Source organism: Trichomycterus rosablanca, chromosome 6, assembly GCF_030014385.1.
Source record: "Trichomycterus rosablanca isolate fTriRos1 chromosome 6, fTriRos1.hap1, whole genome shotgun sequence".
In the NCBI taxonomy this organism is placed as follows: Eukaryota; Metazoa; Chordata; class Actinopteri; order Siluriformes; family Trichomycteridae; genus Trichomycterus; species Trichomycterus rosablanca.
In genome coordinates, this window is record NC_085993.1 from 16,661,436 (window position 1) to 16,680,209 (window position 18,774).

General features: G+C 39.4%; 1 protein-coding gene across 3 annotated transcripts; it reads right to left on the bottom strand.

The window, feature by feature from the left end:
• Positions 1-3,631: 3,631 nt before the first annotated feature.
• Positions 3,632-17,078, bottom strand: ncoa5 (nuclear receptor coactivator 5). 3 transcript variants are annotated; one of them, XM_062997497.1, is made up of 11 exons: positions 16,996-17,078; positions 13,457-13,735; positions 13,138-13,245; positions 11,221-11,275; positions 9,993-10,196; positions 9,472-9,593; positions 9,247-9,376; positions 8,093-8,292; positions 7,737-7,941; positions 6,333-6,424; positions 3,632-4,674 (listed from the first exon to the last, which is right to left on the bottom strand). In XM_062997497.1, exons 2-11 carry the CDS (start codon positions 13,617-13,619, stop codon positions 3,899-3,901), a joined length of 2,055 nt encoding a protein of 684 aa, XP_062853567.1. In that variant the 5' UTR covers positions 13,620-13,735; positions 16,996-17,078; the 3' UTR covers positions 3,632-3,898. The 3 variants fall into 3 exon arrangements, with proteins under 3 accessions (XP_062853567.1, XP_062853566.1, XP_062853568.1); XM_062997496.1 differs by having other exon boundaries at positions 9,472-9,596; XM_062997498.1 differs by lacking the exons at positions 13,457-13,735; positions 16,996-17,078 and having other exon boundaries at positions 9,472-9,596; positions 9,993-11,146; positions 13,138-13,163.
• Between the last annotated feature and the right edge of the window lie 1,696 nt (positions 17,079-18,774).

Genomic DNA, 18,774 nt, shown 5'->3' on the forward strand with positions numbered 1-18,774 from the left:
TCTCTGATTTAGTCTTAAACCAAAGCTCTCGATATACATGCCACATAGTGCATAGGCATCCACCTTAATCATGGATCAAAAAACGAATCATTATCCAGCCTAAGTGGTACAACAGTCATAAACTGTGCATCTCAAAAGGTCCTCCAGCCTATCAATTCTCTTAATGTCCTCTGGAGGATCCAGGGGCCTTAGAGCCAGGAATCAGGTATCCCATGAAAGTAAATGTCACTTTAAAGTGACACCACGTGATGACATTTAGAAAATAAAAAAAAATCTTAATATTCACAGTCTGAGACCTTTAAGCTTCTTTTTATGCTCATGAAAGATGTGCAAACCATTTTGTATAAATGTTTGAAAGAATGGATGTAAACAAAAAAACAAAGATGTAGATGTTCTGACTTTTTTCCTTGGTATACACCTAGTATGACTAACTGTTTACTGTGATTATCATTTGTGTGTGTATGTATGCATGTGTGCGCAGAAGTATGTACGCACAAAAAGTATTAGGATCACTGGACCCAGGTCGGTGGGGGGTTCTGTATATAGATGTTTAGTGTTAAAGTGTTTATTTTTTGTGTCAGTGTAACTATAATATTTTAAAGAAATAAATATTATCTATAGTGGTACATGGTAGAAAAGAAAAAAATGTAGTTTTACATTTCTAATGCTTTCTCTCGATGGCTTCTGGCAAATTCCATTTCATTTTATAGATTCGTCAGCACAAAATGCAATAAACCAATGCCATTTTATTACACATGTGCAGTGTTTCAGTCAAACCAAAGGTGCAGTGGTCAGTATTTTATTGTTCTTATTCTTAATAAGTTACAAATTTTAGAAAACAGGAGTTGTGACTAATGGTTAATTGCTGGTTCCCAGACATTTTCTGCTTGAATTTGAGTCAGTGGCCTAATGCCAAGTTCACACTACATGACTTTCCAAGTCGTCAGGTCGCTGTACAGTTCACACTACACAACTTCATCTCTTGTAATCGGGAGTCTTTCAAGTCGGTGTGGCTTTCACACTACACGACTGATCGGCGATAGGGGGTTTCACAATACACGATCTATCACCAACAGGAATCGCAGGCGAGCTTCTCTGGTCTCCCAAACTACGTTTTGTCACGAAAACAAAAGCAAGAAGTGACGAGGGATTAAATGATACCACAAAAATGCACGTCAACAAGTAGCGAGCGATCAAAGTTTGTACGCCAATATGCGGCGTAAAATCAAGGAGAAAAAAAAAAAAAAAAAGAATCTGAGTGGATTTGGCTACACAAGCAGCAGGGATTGTTCTACAGGGTGGGCCATTTATATGGATACACCTAAATAAAATGGGAATGGTTGGTGATATTAACTTCCTGTTTGTGGCACATTAGTATATGGGAGGGGGAAAACTTTTCAAGATGGGTGGTGACCATGGCCATTTTGGATCCAACTTTAGTTTTTTCAATGGGAAGAGGGTCATGTGATACATCAAACTTATTGAGAATTTCACAAGAAAAACAATGGTGTGCTTGGTTTTAACATAACTTTATTCTTTCATGAGTTATTTACAAGTTTCTGACCACTTATAAAATGTGTTCAAAGTGCTGCCCATTGTGTTGGATTGTCAATGCAACCCTCTTCTCCCACTCTTCACACACTGATAGCAACACCGCAGAAGAAATGCTAGCACAGGCTTCCAGTATCCGTAGTTTCAGGTGCTGCACATCTCGTATCTTCACAGCATAGACAATTGCCTTCAGATGATCCCAAAGATAAAAGTCTAAGGGGGTCAGATCGGGAGACCTTGGGGGCCATTCAACTGGCCCACGACGACCAATCCACTTTCCAGGAAACTGTTCATCTAGGAATGCTCGGACCGGACACCCATAATGTGGTGGTGCACCATCTTTAAAATTTCAGGAACGTGCCAGCTTCAGTGCATTAAGAGGGAAACACATCATCATGTAGCAATTTCAAATATCCAGTGGCCTTGAGGTTTCCATTGATGAAGAATGGCCCCACTATCTTTGTACCCCATATACCACACCACACCATCAATTTTTGTGTTCCAACAGTCTTGGAGGGATCTATCCAATGTGGATTAGTGTCAGACCAATAGCGGTGGTTTGGTTTGTTAACTTCACCATTCACATAAAAGTTTGCCTCATCACTGAACAAAATGTTCTGTGTAAACTGAGGGTCCTGTTCCAATTTTTGTTTTGCCCATTCTGCAAATTCAGTGCGCCGATCTGGGTCATCCTCGTTGAGATGCTGCAGCAGCTGGAGTTTGTAAGGGTGCCATTTGTGAGTAGCTAATATCCGCCGAAGGGATGTTCGACTGATGCCACTCTCCAGTGACATGCGGCGAGTGCTACGCTGTGGGCTCTTGCTGAATGAAGCTAGGACAGCCACTGATGTTTCTTCATTAGTGACAGTTTTCATGCGTCCACATTTTGGCAAATCCAACACTGAACCAGTTTCACGAAACTTGGCAAGCAGTTTGCTAACTGTAGCATGGGAGATGGGTGGTCTCGTAGGCATTGAAATCTGCTGCAATGACCCGGGTACTGCGTTCACCAGACATCAACACAATTTCTATCCGCTCCTCACGTGTTAACCTCTGCGACATGTCAATGGCTGTAAACAAAGAGAAGCTTGTAAATAACTCATGAAAGAATAGTTACGTTAAAACCAAGCACACCATTGTTTTTATTGTGAAATTCTCAATAAGTTTGATGTGTCACATGACCCTCTTCCCATTGAAAAAATTAACATTGGATCCAAAATGGCCGACTTCAAAATGGCCACCATGGTCACCACCAATCTTGAAGTTTTCCCCCTCCCATATACTAATGTGCCACAAACAGGAAGTTAATATCACCAACCATTCCCATTTTATTTAGGTGTATCCATATAAATGGCCCACCCTGTATAGTGAGTTGGAGGTTAATAAATATTTTGTTTTGTAGAGAACGATGAGGTCAGAAATACTGTAAAACTTGTGTGTGCTGATGTATTCTGATATAAACTATATTATGCCCCTGTCCCACCTTTTTACAACTCCTCCCCCGGGTTTCCCCTCACACCGTATCTTGCGTTCTCATTGGCTGTTCGACATAGCACTCATTGCCAGTTGGGCGACTCAGATCCAGATATTTGACATGCTAGATATCTCTCTTCAGCCTAGGCTGTCAATCACAGAACTAACGCAGTGTTGTTCCTGAGCCGGCAAATATAGCGCCGACCAGTCGGCGAGGGAAAATCGGGGCAAAAATCATGTAGTGTGAACTAGGCATAAGTCAAATGCCCTGTGACTACCCTAAAAAGAAGTGAACTCTAACTTGTTTAGATTTCTACTGCCATTCACATCTGATTTACTGCTGGTAAACACAAGCACAAAAACCTTCCTTACTAAACAGCTAGAAGCTTTCTTTAAAAACAATCATAATCTAAAAAATAAAGTGCGTGATTGTTCCAAACACTTAAAACAAACTAATCTGAAAATACCAAAACTGTAAAAATTTGCTGTTTGCTTATGGAAGAAAGCTGGATACCAATTTAGATAAAATTCAAATCTAGTTGCTAATATCCACCTTGGAAAGTTACCATCTATTTACCCTCAGTTTTACACACAACAAATTGTAAAAATGTGTTTATTGAATCATGATTCAGTATGTACAAATGGCAATTTTTTTTTATGAAGTATCTTCAGAGAACTATTCAAAACAATCATCACAGATCCATTAAACAATTTATATCCAACATTATAGTGTGAAAAAAACTAAGTAACCATCTTTGAGGAGGTCCAGGAAATAAACGACATTACATATGCAAAGTAAAAACAAAACCTAAAACATTTACAAATGAGGGGAAAACCGTGTGTAAGAAGTTAAACTATAATTAGTATTAACTCTTCAATAATGACGAGGGTATTGGGATGTTTGGCCCATTCCTTGACCCAAACCCTGACTATAGCCTTGACCCATTCCCTGCCCCAATCCATGTCCCATTCCTTGACTAAAACCTTGCCCCCTCCCTTGGTTCATTCCCTGCCCGGCTCCTTGTCCCATCCCCTGGCTCATTCCCTGCCCTGCCCCCTGTCCCATTCCCTGACCCCTCCCCTGGTTCATGCCCTGACTCATTCCTTGACCCATGCCCTGGTTCATCCCATGCCCCATTCCCTGATTCATTCCCTGACCCATACTCTGGCTCATCCCCTGACCCACTCGTTGACTAGTCGAGTTGACAAGTTGACTAATTGCCGGGCCACTCTGGATGAGCGTGTCAATGGCTTTTTGCAAGCTGGGGTGGTCAAAGTTATTTCCAGAAGCTCTCCGAGGACCCTGTGGTGCAGACATTCGATTTCCAGTGGCTTGACCGCCCACTTGGGAATTCATCAGGCTCTGAGAATCATGAGTGGGCAAGATCGAGTTGGATAGAGAGGAGCCTGGGAGGCTAGTAGTCTGTGTGGATCCATAGCCCTGAGACTGTGGGGCAGACGTTAAACTCTGAGTCATTGAGGAACCTGTGCCACTGTTAAACAAACTTAGTATTTTAGCCTGGAGTTCCTGCTGTTGATTGGTGGTGGGTGTGGAGTCTGGCAAAAGGTGGGAAGTGTTGATGGAGTGTGTAGAAGTGAGGGCTTGAGTGGGTTGAACAAGAGCTGTTGATGCAGAGGATGAACGTGGCCCTGCACAAATAAAAAGATGAAGTTAGTCTATATCTTTTTGACAAACAAAAACATGCTTCCCAATGACACTGCTCTCAGGAATGCACTGATACTACATTTTCCAGGGAAGCCAGTGAAAATGAGAAAAAGTACAGATACAAACAATTTTAACTTCTTGATATGGAAGTTTGTTAACAGCCAGAGAAAAGTGGCCAAGGGCTGCACACATGGTGATAACCTGCTGCCCTTCTTAACCAACATGGGTTTCACTTGTCACTGCTCTCTCAGTACTAAACCCAACCACATATAAAAAAGGAGCTTGCATCAGGAGGGGCAGCTGGCATAAAAACTGCCAAAACAGGTATGCAGACCAGAATGACCTGCTGTGGCAACCCCTAAATATGGGAGCAGAATAAAATAAGCAAATACATCCAACCTGCTAGTTTCATAACTTACATGTTGCCCAGTCAGTGTGTAAAGCCTTTGATTTATTCATTTATTTATTGGGATGTCATGTTTTACACACTTTGGTTACATTCATGACAGGACAGGTAGTTACTCATTACACAGGATTCATCAGTTCACATGCTTTATGTCAAACACAGTCCTGGACAATTTTGTATCTCCGATTTACCTCACTAGCATGTCTTTGCACTGTGGAAGGAAACCCACTAAGACCCAGGGAGAACATGCAAACTCCACACAGAAAGGACCTGGACCGCCCCACCTGAGGATCGAACCCAGGACCTTCTTGCTCAGTCACCGTGCCACCAAGGACAGATTAAGGATAGTCTGGGCCCCTGGGCAAAGAGCTGCTCTTCTCTAGGGCCCCCTGGTAGGGGCTCTCATAACCAGGGCCCTCTAAAAATATGCCCCCCTCTTTCCTAGGACCCCTAATAGCCAGAAGTCGAAATCAGAGCAGTGCCACAACGCCTCATCCATTTTCATAAGGGGCCCAAAAGCATGGCTAGGGCCCCCAAAAGCATGGCTAGGGCCCAAAAGCATGGCTAGGGGCCCCAAAAGCATGGCTAGGGCCCCCAAGAGGCCCTGGGGTCAAAGTCCCTAATAGTCAGAGGATCCTTAAAATGGAGGGCCCTCAGAAATAAAAAATATATTGTATCATAAATGTTGATAGGCATCGCAAAATGTTTTGGCCCAGGGCCCCCCCGGGGCCCCCTGACCTCAAGGGCCCCTGGGCGCTGGCCCCACTGGCCCGGTCAGTAATCCAGCCATGCGTGCCACCCTTAATATGTTCAAAAAGGGAAAAAAGCAATTTACTGGATGAACAGAAAGGATCTCTGGATATTGGGTTTATTATGCAGGGAAAACCCACTGGATGAGCTGCAGCTCAAACGCATCTCACTATTAATGACAGCTATAAAGTGTGCTCCACCTGGCATTGGTTAAATATTCAGTAAACAGTTTTAGATCCAAGTATACACAGTGAAATTCAGTGTTGTACATTGTGTGGTACATTGTCTGTTAAAGGCACTGGTTATAAGCAAAACTGCTGCCAAGCAAAATAACCTGATACTGGGCAAAAAAAATAATAATAATACTGTACTGGATGTTACGGCTTTCAAGGGAAATACCATATAAATGATTACATGAGCTAACCCTGAATCATGTCACTAAACCTAGTGACATGGCAAACTGAACCACATGCATTTGAAACTTACCAAGACGGGAGTCTGTGCTGCCTCGGACCAGACGATCTCGCTTGTCTTGCAGGTAGTTAATAAGCCCTGTTAACTCTTGATGAGTTAACAACCTAAGACAAGAAACAGTAGAATTATTTAAAACAACATAAGGCTAATACACATACAAAAACTTCCAAAATGATGTGAACATCTGACCATGAACTTGGACATCTCATTCCAAAACCACAGGCATTAATATCAAGTTCTGGCTAGAACACCGTGAACACAAATGGGCTTTCCACAAGATGAGTGCATATGCACTTCAGAGCTTTTATGTGAAGTCAGCACACAAATTATACAAGACTATAAGGCCCAAAGGTAATTAATTTGCTGCGTATCATATGAACGCGGTCACCAGACAAGTAAACAATATGTATTGCATAAGTCACAAAAGGCTAAAACAAAATTAAGCAAGTCATAAGCAATACAATCGTTTTGTTGTAAACATTTGCTCATAATTAAAGCCCTACCCAATTCACGGCCATGAAAATTGCGCCACGAATCGTTCTCTTGTAATATGCAAATTGCTGTGAAATTCAAAATTTAAGGTTTGAGTTTAGTACATAAACAAACTTTTGGGAGCATAATACTTATTCTTTCGAGGCACAGCACAGACTACAGGGAGATGATCACGTGTGTAGAGAAGCACAATTTGACATTGATTATGGAATCCCCAAAGGGACAAAATGCACTCGATACATAAACACATACATCAAACATTGTCAGCATACTACACCACAGACAAGTTTGTTACACTAGCAGTGTTATGGCTATTCAGTTAGTAATCGGTAAGCCAAAATGTGCATAGTGTTGAAGTCTAAAGCAGCTAAAAGACTACTCGGGTAATTGAGTATGGAAAACTCCCAACCAATTCTGTGGACAGAGAGGTGGTATGTCAAAACATGGAAGAGAATTTTAAACTATTAAAGTAAGCTGTGCTGTGTATTGTAGCTTCCATTTCTATCACTTTATTTATGAGTGTTATTTAATGATTTCTTTAATAAAAATGTGAATTGTGTGCTGAAAAACGAGGTCCGGGAATATAAGCACATTTTCCTGTTAATTTAGTAAGGCCCTACTCATAAATAGTACACCAGATGATGAAAACCTACCTGCTAATAAGTCAGCAAAAATGTGCCTTACACTACTCTTCTACAGGTTACATGCAAAGCTTGGTTGTTTGCTGTCTAAACAAAATGACATTTTGTTAAAGACTATTGCTAAATAAACATTAAGCATATCAATATTTATTCCTAGATGATCTATAACAATCATTTATTTATGTAGAAGCTACTGTATGTCTAAAGAGATGTGATGAAGCTGCTCTTAGACTGAAACCGACAATCTATTCCTTAATTAAAAGTGCATTTTGTTTGTTCATACCTCCCCTCGGAAAGCAAAGTAACGACAGTTAGTAAGGAGACTGGATGATCTTCTCTGTCTAGCTCCCTTATCAAAACATCATCAGCCATCTTGGCAGCTTTTCTAGAGATCTCATCTCGCTCTTTGGCCCGGTTTTCCACCTTGAAGGAGTCGTAGTTGTGAGCCACAAGGAGCATGGCATCCTCTATGGGCATGTTCCTGTGTTCTAGGACACAAGCAAAAAGGGGTTTTGGATTTAGCTTTAATTAAAAAAAAAAGAAGCAATTTAATGCAGGATTAAATAATGAACAACATAAACTACTGTTAATAACACTTTGAAACAAATGTACAATTATTAAGCTGCAATGCTTTTGTACCTTGTGCCGTGCCAAAAAGGATGTTTACTGTGCAGGAGCGATGTACTTCATGCTGCTGGGTAATGACTACGGCGAAGGGCGTGTGAGCCCGGCTCAGATCCTCCAAAGCCTGAGTTAAAGACATCTCTGTGTTGAGAAAGATAAGGTCCACCACCATGCCCAGATCTCGCACCTTCCTGCCCACTGTTTCTGCATATTCTCTACAGAAGGATAAAACAGAGAAATGATGCATGTAAACTAATAACATAAGACATTCTTAGAACTACAGAGTACAATTTGTGCCCTCCTGTAAACCCACCAGACTGGCAGACTGTGCAGTGCTAATGTTCATGTCTCTGATATGACTGTTTAATCTATTAGTTGATAACCAAAAATGATGCATTAAACTAATTCTCTAATTTCTCCATTTCTGGTAATGGTTGCAGCTGGTCCTGTTCTACAATAAAAACACACACAAGTCAGCAATACCCTGGACTAGGGACCTAACTATCTCAGGGCTTTGGTCACTACCCCTCCTCCCCAGGCCTTGCCAATCATGACCACGTAGACACCCAATGAGCCAATGAGCCAATGGATTCGCTGGGATTCCAACCTCAAGGTGGGGTAGCATAATAGAATGGTGTGCTTCTCCATTAGTTAAAGTTGTTAATGTAATTCCCAACAATTATGAACAAAACTAAGACTGCTTATGTGGAAAATGAATTGCTCAGAAAGCTAGTTCACATACACTTACATTTGCTACAAAAAGCTTAGATCACTAGCCACAGACATTGTTTCAAAGGAGTATTCTGAATGAAAAAGTAGCTTTGACCATGTTTTTTATAATTATTTCAACTAGGGCTGATGGTGCTTAAATAATTAACTGCCCCTAAAACAGGCATGATACTTCCTGCAAAAACCTGATTGAAAATAAGGACATTTATATAAACATGTCACATGCATGCCCTTTTCTGGACAGGGTGAAGATTAGAGTAGGTGTGTGGGTTGGGGGAGATGGGATTTTGTGGGTTGTAATATGGGTTATAAATATTGTTGATTTATTTAAACTCCCATTTTGCAGTTATTTTATCTAATATGTAAAAAGCACAAACAAAACATTCATAAAAGAGATGTGATTGCTGTGTATTTAAAAGCACACCAGTTAAAGCACTTACTTCTGTAGCTTGTTGACCACAACGACAGAGCAGTCCACAGGTCTTTCAGCGTCATATCGTCTCTGCAGCTCTTCATAGTACTGGCGGTACAGCTCATTTCTCCTCTGCTCCTCCGGTGGTATCCGCTCACCTACACATCATTATTAACAATTGTTACTCAGGAAAGACTGGAAAAAAACAATTCATGACCACCACTACTAATAAAGAAGTTGTGAGCAGGCTGACCTTCTGGTTCTCTTCTTCCAGTCAATGGCTCCCTAAAGCGTTCTGGGTACTGTTCCTCTTTTTTAGGGTTTCCTCTTAGATAGGGTTCATGTTCACCGCGATAACCACGATCATAGCCATCACTTCTGTGCAAAAAATAAAACAAGAGACTTTGAGACTGCTGTATTAAAAGTTCTAATTCAGCGTTGTTTCTATGCACTGTTTATATCATTTAAAAACACGAGTCAGTACACCATATATATGTTGACTGCTTAAAGCACATATATTTCAACCTTAAAACCAATCAGCGAGTCAGTAATTTGCTAAAACCGGACAAATAAAAATTATTTAAAAAAGTAGAAATGGGTTACAAAAACAGGATCAGATATGTAATTATTAATAATATACTTTTGGTTTCCTCAAATGGCCATGCCTTCTTTATCCTTTTTAACAATAAAAAAATAGGGCTTTTTGAAATAAAATGTACCTCAATTAAATGTTGAATTATTAAAAATATTTTTGTTTTTATTTAAGTCAGCTACCTGTAAGTAGCATCTCGTGGGTCTTTATCTCTTCCATCTGCACCTCTGAAACGTGCATCAACAGGGGCCCGTGGAGCTCCAGCCCGAGGTTCTCGACCGCGATCCCTCACGTCTCTGCTGTCTCGACGTTCTCGAGAGTCCCGTCTGTGAACTGGGGATCGAGAGTGGGGACGGGGCTCCCTGCCATCCCCATAAGCAGGAGACCTAAATTTGCAGAAAAAAAAATGGAAGGGGGAAATTATAAAACGCAAGCAGGACAGTGACACCAACATGGCCGTCAATAATAATGGAACTGATTTGAAGCTATGTCAGATAAACACAGAGATGATTTAAAACTAGCAGGCTGAAATTCTAAATTATCTTATGAATTAAAACAAACTACTGATTACTTAGAATTGCTGGGCAAATTGTTTAAGACTAAAATGTGGTCAACAAAAAGAAAACTTCCAGGTTGGTACGAGTTAAAAGTGCTGTTAGAAGATTGATACCTGACGGCGTGCAGAAAACAAAAACTTAAACCTTTAAACAAACAGATGTCCAAATAAAGAAAGAAAAACATAATACCAATAAATGGTAATGCACCCAGTTGTGTCTTATATTTTTGTGAAATCACTTAAGTCTGTTAACTAATTTGTTAAGAACAAGTCCAAGTTGGTCACACAGAATAAAAACCAATAAATCCATCTAATAGTAAAGAAAGCAACATTCATTTAAAACTAAATAGGTCATACACAGTGTGGAATGATGTGATTGCTCTTGAAATATCAAGCAAATTCTTCTAATTTCATGTAAAAGCTCACAGCTGGTCTAGACGCTACACAGTCCTGAATTACATATACTGCATTTAGAGCGAACCTATTTAACATTACACAGGCCTCAATCGATTGGTTGTTTGTAAGAAATAATAGGCAACAAAGTGAACATTGTGTGTTACCGAGAGTAAATAATTTGTAAAACGCTGTTTGAAGGGAATAACACTGAGGAGACAATGACACCAAAGAAAATAGTCTCAGATTGGCCTTTCAACTTTATTTAATTAAGTTCTCGGGAGAAAAATACCCTTAAAAGAAAGGGACACATTCTCAAGATAAAAGCCATCGAATTTAGTGCATGTTCCATCACTTCTTGCTGCTGATGTCCCGAAATGCAAATGTCTTGAAGAGGAAAAGAAAATGTTTACCAGCAACACGTCACTAAACTCTTCATTAGACTCCTGACAATACTTTACCTGCGGGGAGGACTTGACCTGGGTTTCCGTTGTCTCTCTGCTGCCATATTTACATCTGAAAACAGACCAGTCCAAAGTTTCAACACATCAATTGCCCCAAAATACCTTAAAACTAGGTGAGGTCTTACTAAGGCTAAAAGGCAACTTTGTATTTTTAGGGGAAATGTAATAAATACAGATAATGATGATAAAGTAAGCCTCAAATTGACACAACAAAATAATATTTTATCTAACAGTTAGGAACATGGTTATATTTTAAGCACACTTTTTATAACACTGTACAGTACAAAGTCCAAGATTTGACAATATATTTGACAATGGCAATATTTTAGGCTTGCAAACTAAAAATTGTTTAGTACTAAGAACATTTAAGATTTCACATTTATACTTATTGAAATACTATCGCTAAAAACACCTCTGAAGTTTACTATAATTGGGTGCATTAGGTATTGCAGGTTGCTTCCCCTTAATGTTTGAACACTGTCACTGATGCCTTTATGGTGTTTTAAAGTTCAGCCTTTGGCCTTTAAGCAGAGTTAGCAATTGCATTGCAAGAATAATTGCTTTAAGCCACATCAGAAGAAAGAGTAGATAAAACACACAGCCACATCAGAATCATAACTTAAATATATAACCACAAATGACTTTGTTTAAGTGCAGGGGACATTGTTTAGTTGTGTGTACAGTCAAGAAAAATACACAGTTTTATATAGCTTGTTTGTGAATAGATCATTTAGTGCCTGTGAGGTTTCTTTAGTCACCACTATCTGTGCTATGATGTGCATATCACAAATAAAGGATTTAGACAATTCATACTTTATGCTTTCTTGAACTAGGCATTTTTCTCTATTAAGCCAATTCCTTTTATTTATACCAGTGTGTTATTCAAGCCTTTTGGAACATATGGAAATGTCATGTCTCAAATTTAACAGTCAAAAAAAGAAAGAAGAAAATATCAGAAATAACAGAACTGGGTAATATGACCGCAAATACTGTCTAACAGCAGACATCCATGTATCATTTATTCTGTTTGGTCTTACTAAGCTGTAACATGTATCTGTAACTGACTTGAGAGAAACTGCTTTGTTTATATTTAAAATTAAACATTTCTCTACTCTGGTACAAATAAGCAGTCAAAAAACAGAAATTGGCAGAGAGCCACCTAATTAAAAATATTACCGTTGTCACATTAATGTACGGGAAGCAATAACTCCTTAACCATTTAATCCTAGCAGAATGTACAGGAATCTTTTCGATGGAAGCCAGTATTCAGTGATGCCGTCACAGTTAGCAGACCGTTTTAATAAACCCTGCTCCACAGCATATACCTTAAAATAATGCCGGATGGAACAGAGCATATCTTTGTTCTGCAATGCTGTGCTGCAAAGCACTCATGCGAAACATTGTCAAAGTGCACCAATGCACGTCAAAGTCACACAGAGCATCAGTTGTGCACACTGATGCAAAATAGCTTCCATGCTTATGATCTGGTTTAGGAGGACAATGCATAAAACATCTGTTGTTTTTTTTATTAAAAATGATACAAACTGCAGCAGGCTTGCCAAGAAATAATGAACAGGATTTTACATTTACCCTTTATTTTTATTTATTTTTTTTACATTTTTTGCCATTTAGGAGTTGTCACACGGAACAATTCTGACTAAATACATTTGAGCAACTGCAAGTTAAGGGCCTTGTTTAGGGGCCCAATAGTTGCAACTTGCTGGTGGTGGGGTTTAAATTGGCAACCTTCATTTTACTACTCTAGTACCTTACCAAATAGATTTTTAAAAAAGCTGACTTTTAGTAATTACCAAAAAATTTTACTTTCACACACTTAAACTGTCAGCACAAACTAACAGTCTGTCAACAAACAATGCTAAACACATTCTAGTTTATGCACCAATCAGGTCTTACCTAGTTTATAACCTCTATAAAGCCGACCACTATGTCCAGCTGCAGCTGCGTTTGCATCTTCTGGCCTTTCAAACTGCACAAATCCATATCCACGAAGCAAGGACAAGGCTGCAAAAGGAACAGTTTCGCAGGAAAATATGACTCTGGGTGGTGGAATTTGGTCCACATGTTCCTTATTTACACTGCCCAACCCAAATTATTTTGATGCTTAAGCTGAGGTTGTCCGTTTTCATCAGTAGCCTTAGTATCAAATTTAAACAGCAAATATTATGCTTCAGCCTATGAAATTAAGACTTGGAGATGTATAATGGCTACTAACCCTGTATTTTTCCATATGGCCTGAACAGCTCTACCAAATCCTTCTTCTCCATATGTGAAGTGGGTAAATTGCCGACAAAAATCCTTCTTTCCAGATCACGGGGGTCATTGCTGTGGGTGGAGTAAGATGGAGGAGATCCACTTCGGCTTCTTCTGTGCGACATGACGCATTTAACTTCGGCTCTTAGCGGACACTTGCTCAGGATGAACTTGCAGGTGATATTGTATGCGATTAATTTTTTTTTATTTCTTTTAACGATTTAATTTTCCCACCAGGGTCCTGAAAATGTCAGGGCATCAACATGGAGGAAGAAGAGAAAAATTCCACAGATCAAATGCCTGGACATAAAAATAGCTTTCAAAATTTGAAATGAAATTCAATACAATAACATTTGAATAAAATAAAAATGTCAACAGGGCTCGACAGTGCAAGTAGTTTTTTTATTATTTTTTTTAGATTTTTGTGATGGAAGACCCCAGTAAGTAAGTAGTTTTATTTACCATTTGAACTGTATCTAATGCACAAAGGATTTGCATATCACAATCTCAATAACATATAGTAAACAAAGTTACTCTAGGTTATTGAGATTGTGATATGCAAACCCTGTGTACTAGATATAGTTTAAATGTGTCTGCAAAATCCCTCTTAAGTGAAAAGAAATATTAAACAAAAATATTCTACTGTTGGGCGTTCATGATTGGCAAACAATTTTATTTATACTGGTGCGATTTGTTTCAGGTATGATCCCAATACGAAACAAAGGCATTCAACTGAACCAAACACTGAATGTCACAAAATGCAACCATAAACACACAATGAAGAAACACCTTCAAGTACCTTCGATAACGTGCGCAACAGAAAAGTTTCTGGTTTCCACTTGGTAAAAATACCAACAAGTATACACAGCCCCAATAAGTGCATTAAGCCCAGTGTGGCTCGCACAATGTCATACTTTACTTTTTTTTTTTTGTTTACATGTGAGTGAACACTAAGCAAACCAGGACAAAAATGTAACAATGTATTATTTTCTTGTTTGTTTCGAACCAAGGGAACCAAACAAACATAAACAGGACCTTAGTGTCACTAGTGTCTACAGGACTTTTCCCTAGTCACAAATTACACTTGTGCCATTTGAACACCTCAAACTTTAGATTGACTTGTTTGATTTTGAAGAAACAGAGAGGTAGATAAGAAGCAGCAGATAAGAGAAGGAATTAAACCAAAATGCAATACAGTTTTAGGGTTAAGCAAACAAAAACAACATTGTCTGCCATTCAGAAACTGAGCAGAGCTTTTAAAGAAGACAAATATAATATTATAACAATATAATAAAAAGTAAAGCTGTGCTTCACAAAATGAATTCTTCATTGTTAGTTCAAAATAAAAACAGAGCATGCACATTTTTTACTCTTAACTGTCGAGCCCTGGAAAAAATAAATCCTTAATGGTCAAACAGACCAAATGTATCAATGAACTAAAAATTATTTTAAATACACATTTACATTAACAATACATTCACACTGCAGTGAAATGCTAACTTGTCCCAAATTGGGCCACTCTGAGGGCGTGTTGCTAAATCACAAGCAGGTTTATTGCACAAACCAAAGTGCATGCAGACAAGTAGTACAAGTCTTTTCTATGGTAAAGTCTTTTAAGATTTGCAGTTATGTTTTTTGAATGATCATTTAATTCCAAATCAGCACTGAAGTCTTACTAAAAGCTTATACGATGCTGTACCAGTGCATTTAATCAATTTAAATGCACTGGAGCATTTATGTGTATGTGCAGCAATAATAAATCTGTGTGAGGCAAAATTATTTTCAAATTGATGGATAAGAGAATCACAAGTTGTAGCAGACTAATCAGTGAGTAGCTTGGTGGCCACATAACCACTCCACAAATGATTAACCACTACTCATTAGTTGCCTAGGAGTCATTTGCTTTGCACCGGTCTTGCTTCTATAAATACATAACAGATGAAAATGCTTTTCTGCGATTTGAATGCCGTGCAAAATAAAGGTTAAATTATTCTAGTACTCAGTGACAGTTTAGTTGGATTTCTCTACATACATACCTGCTCAGAGCCAGAGAGTGAAAGCAATTGCTTTTCTTGAAGTAACAAGCAGATCACCAGCAAATTCAAATAGCAAATACTTGGAAAATTCATTCAAAATTGACTAGGTGGTAAGTAATGCTAAAGAAAAAACGTTCCAAGTGCCACAGTCCATCCTTGACACTTTGCTGAAATGGAGGGGGACTCCCTGAAAAATGCAAAACTTAATTTTGCAATCATGTCATGTTTGCGTTGAAGAATTCTATTATTATAGATAAATAAATGAGGTATATTTGTTTGTTAAGACACGCTGACCTCCCAGTCCATCCGTAAAGAATGGAATTTGTTGGTTAGTGGGAAAAACCAGTGGTTTTCGAGGACGTAGATGGGGACCGGTTGGAGTTACTTAAAATCCAGGTTACCAGAACTGGAAGCGTGTGAGCTAGTACAATTTCTTCAAGCATCCATAAAACAAGCTACAGCCTCCCTTAAAATGATTAAAAAGATTGAGAAACGGTGGCTCAGTGGGTAGCACTGTCGCCTCACAGCAAGAAGGTCCTGGGTTCGATCCCCTGGTGGCGCGGTCCTTTCTATGTGCAGTTTGCATGTTCTCCTCGTGTCTGTTGGTTTCCTTCGGGGCTCCGGTTTCCTCCCACAGTCCAAAGACATGGAAGTGAGGTGAAATGGAGATTCAAAATTGTCCAGGACTGTGTTCGATCAATCTTGTGTAACGACTGACTACCGGTTCTATCATGAATGTAACCAAAGTTTGGAAAACATGACGTTAAAATCCTAATTAATTAATAAATAAACTAAACTCTTAAAAGTCGAATATTAGACAAAATCCAGCGTAGAACAAAATCCAGCGAAATGCAGACTGAAAGCGTTTGTAGTTCCATCACCGGTTCAATGAGCGGGTGCGAAAATAAATAACCAGCGTTCAATCCTCTTCACAGCTCTCTGCAAACCGTCGGCCATTTTGTCATCGAAATAACATCGTATTAATCGTAATTTCAGACGCTTTGGACACACCGACGTGACTGAGGTTTAAAAAAAGAGCTCACGGGTGAAAACTGCGTGACCTCCATTGTTTAGTCTTGAAACAAATGTGCGTTTTAAAGTGAACTGACCAAACCGAAACGAGTTCCGTCAGAACCGAAGAGACCGACGCCATGTTGTTTTACCGGTTAGCAGCGGTGTAGCAGTACATTAAATGCTTTTACTAGTTTTAGTTTAACACCAGGTATCATTTAGAAATGATACAAATGTTTCCATGCACACACGTTTTTACACACTTACCATTTAAACAATGGGGTTTTTTTTTTTACATACACGGCAGCGCCACATCGACTAGCTAACAAGCTAAACAAATAGCTCGCGCTAGCCAGTTGGCTAAAACAGCTCAACAATAAAACTTACACAATATAATGCACTACAATGTAGACCTGTATTTGTTTAAGAAATAACAACCATAAAGCGTGTTTACCTTTACCATGAGGACGTTTGGGGTAAAATATCTCCTAAATGTGCTGAAGATATTCGACTCTCGATAAAAGAAGCTCTGTATAGTTCACTGTTAAACGTCAGCGTGTAACTGAACCTCTTTTGAGAGAGAAAGCGAGATGCTGTTGTCGCTATGGTGATTAGTCTCACAGCGCCACCGTGTGTGTGGAGACTCACTTTACTCCAACGTATGTTATTATTTTATTTAATTTATTTATTAGGATTTTAACGTCATGTTTTACACACTTTGGTTACATTCATGACAGAAACGGTAGCTACTCGTTACACAAGATTAATCAGTTCACAAGTTTTAATGACAATTTTGTATCTCCAGTTCACCTCACTTGCATGTCCGGAGCTCCCGGAGGAAACCCACGGAGATACTGGGAGAACATGCAAACTCCACCCGAACTGCCCCACCTGGGGATCAAACCCAGGACCCTGTTGCTGTGAGGTGACAGTGCTACCCACTGAGCCACCGTGCCGCCCCTCCAACGTATGAGGAGGAATCTGTAGCGTTCACAACATTTTACTTCACACTTTTAAAGTCACTCACTTTCTTAACCGATTATCCAATTTGGGTTGCGGGGTGGCCTTGAGCCTATCCCAGCTTTTCAATGGGCGCAAGGCACACAGTAACACCCTGGACGGTGCGCCAGTCCATCGCAGAGCAGACACACACACACATACACACACCCATTCACCTATAGGGCAATCCAGTGTCTCCAATTCAACTGACTGCATGTCTTTGGACTGGGGGAGGAAACCCAAGCAGACACGGGGAGAACATACAAACTCCACACAGAAAGGACCCGGACCGCCCCACCTAGGGAGCGAACCCAGGACCTTCTAGCTGTGAGGCGATGGTGCTACCCACCGTGCCGCCTCTCCAACACATTAGGAGGAATTTGTAGCGTTCACAACATTTTACTCCACACTTTTAACTTCTTCTTTTAATAATTAAAAGTTTTAATATATTTCTGGACTTAAATGCTTTTTTTAAAATTCCCATTTATTTGTGCTTTTTTTTTATTTCCGTTTGCTTAACTCCAAGTGTACATTTCCGTACATTTGTAAATCTATATGTTTTGACTTTAGCCAGGTACCTTGCAAGCCTGTATTGCGATCTGTATATAAAAGCTAGGGTGACCATATTTTGGTGCAAAAAGAGGACAGTAAGGAAAAGATTGGCCCTTTAGATGAAACAATAAATTGCTACAAAATTGAACATTTTACATAGATGCAGACTTTGGCTGCTTTCTTTCGCTTTCTCCAAACATTTTTTTTAGATATAGGGAATATATAATCCATGTTACTTTTATCATTGCTTAGAGGTCCAGGTTTTGTGCAACTTGCACCAAGTTATATTTTTGTGGCTGTACATACATTTAACAAATGTCATGCATTTAATAAATACCATTTATCCCTATTAGTAAAGAAACGCCGTTCTTTTGCTGATCTTTTATCCTTTCCCTTTTTCCTTTAAGCTGCTCCTGTATTTAGGGGTTGCTATTGTATTTATGGATCATTCTGGTCTGCATATCTGACACAGTTTTTACATCTGTTGCTGTTCCTGATGCAACACTATTTGTATTTAGGCTTCTGACTGACACTGACACTGTTTGTCTATGTTTAACATACACTCTCATGACTTAGTTCATAGAGAACTGTGGCACTGAGTTTGATCTTTGCCTCTGTTTACTGTCTGTGAGGAATTATTGTTCTACCTGAACCTGCGTTTGATCTTTGCCTCTGTCTACTG

Coding starts and splice junctions, on each gene's coding strand:
- ncoa5 (XM_062997496.1), bottom strand. CDS start 13,619: ATGTCGCACAGAAGAAGCCGAAGTGGATCTCCTCCATCTTACTCCACC. Junction 11,276..13,137: donor TTATAGAGGTTATAAACTAG/GTAAGACCTGAT, acceptor GTCTGTTTTCAG/ATGTAAATATGGCAGCAGAG. Junction 9,377..9,471: donor TGGAAGAAGAGAACCAGAAG/GTCAGCCTGCTC, acceptor AATGATGTGTAG/GTGAGCGGATACCACCGGAG.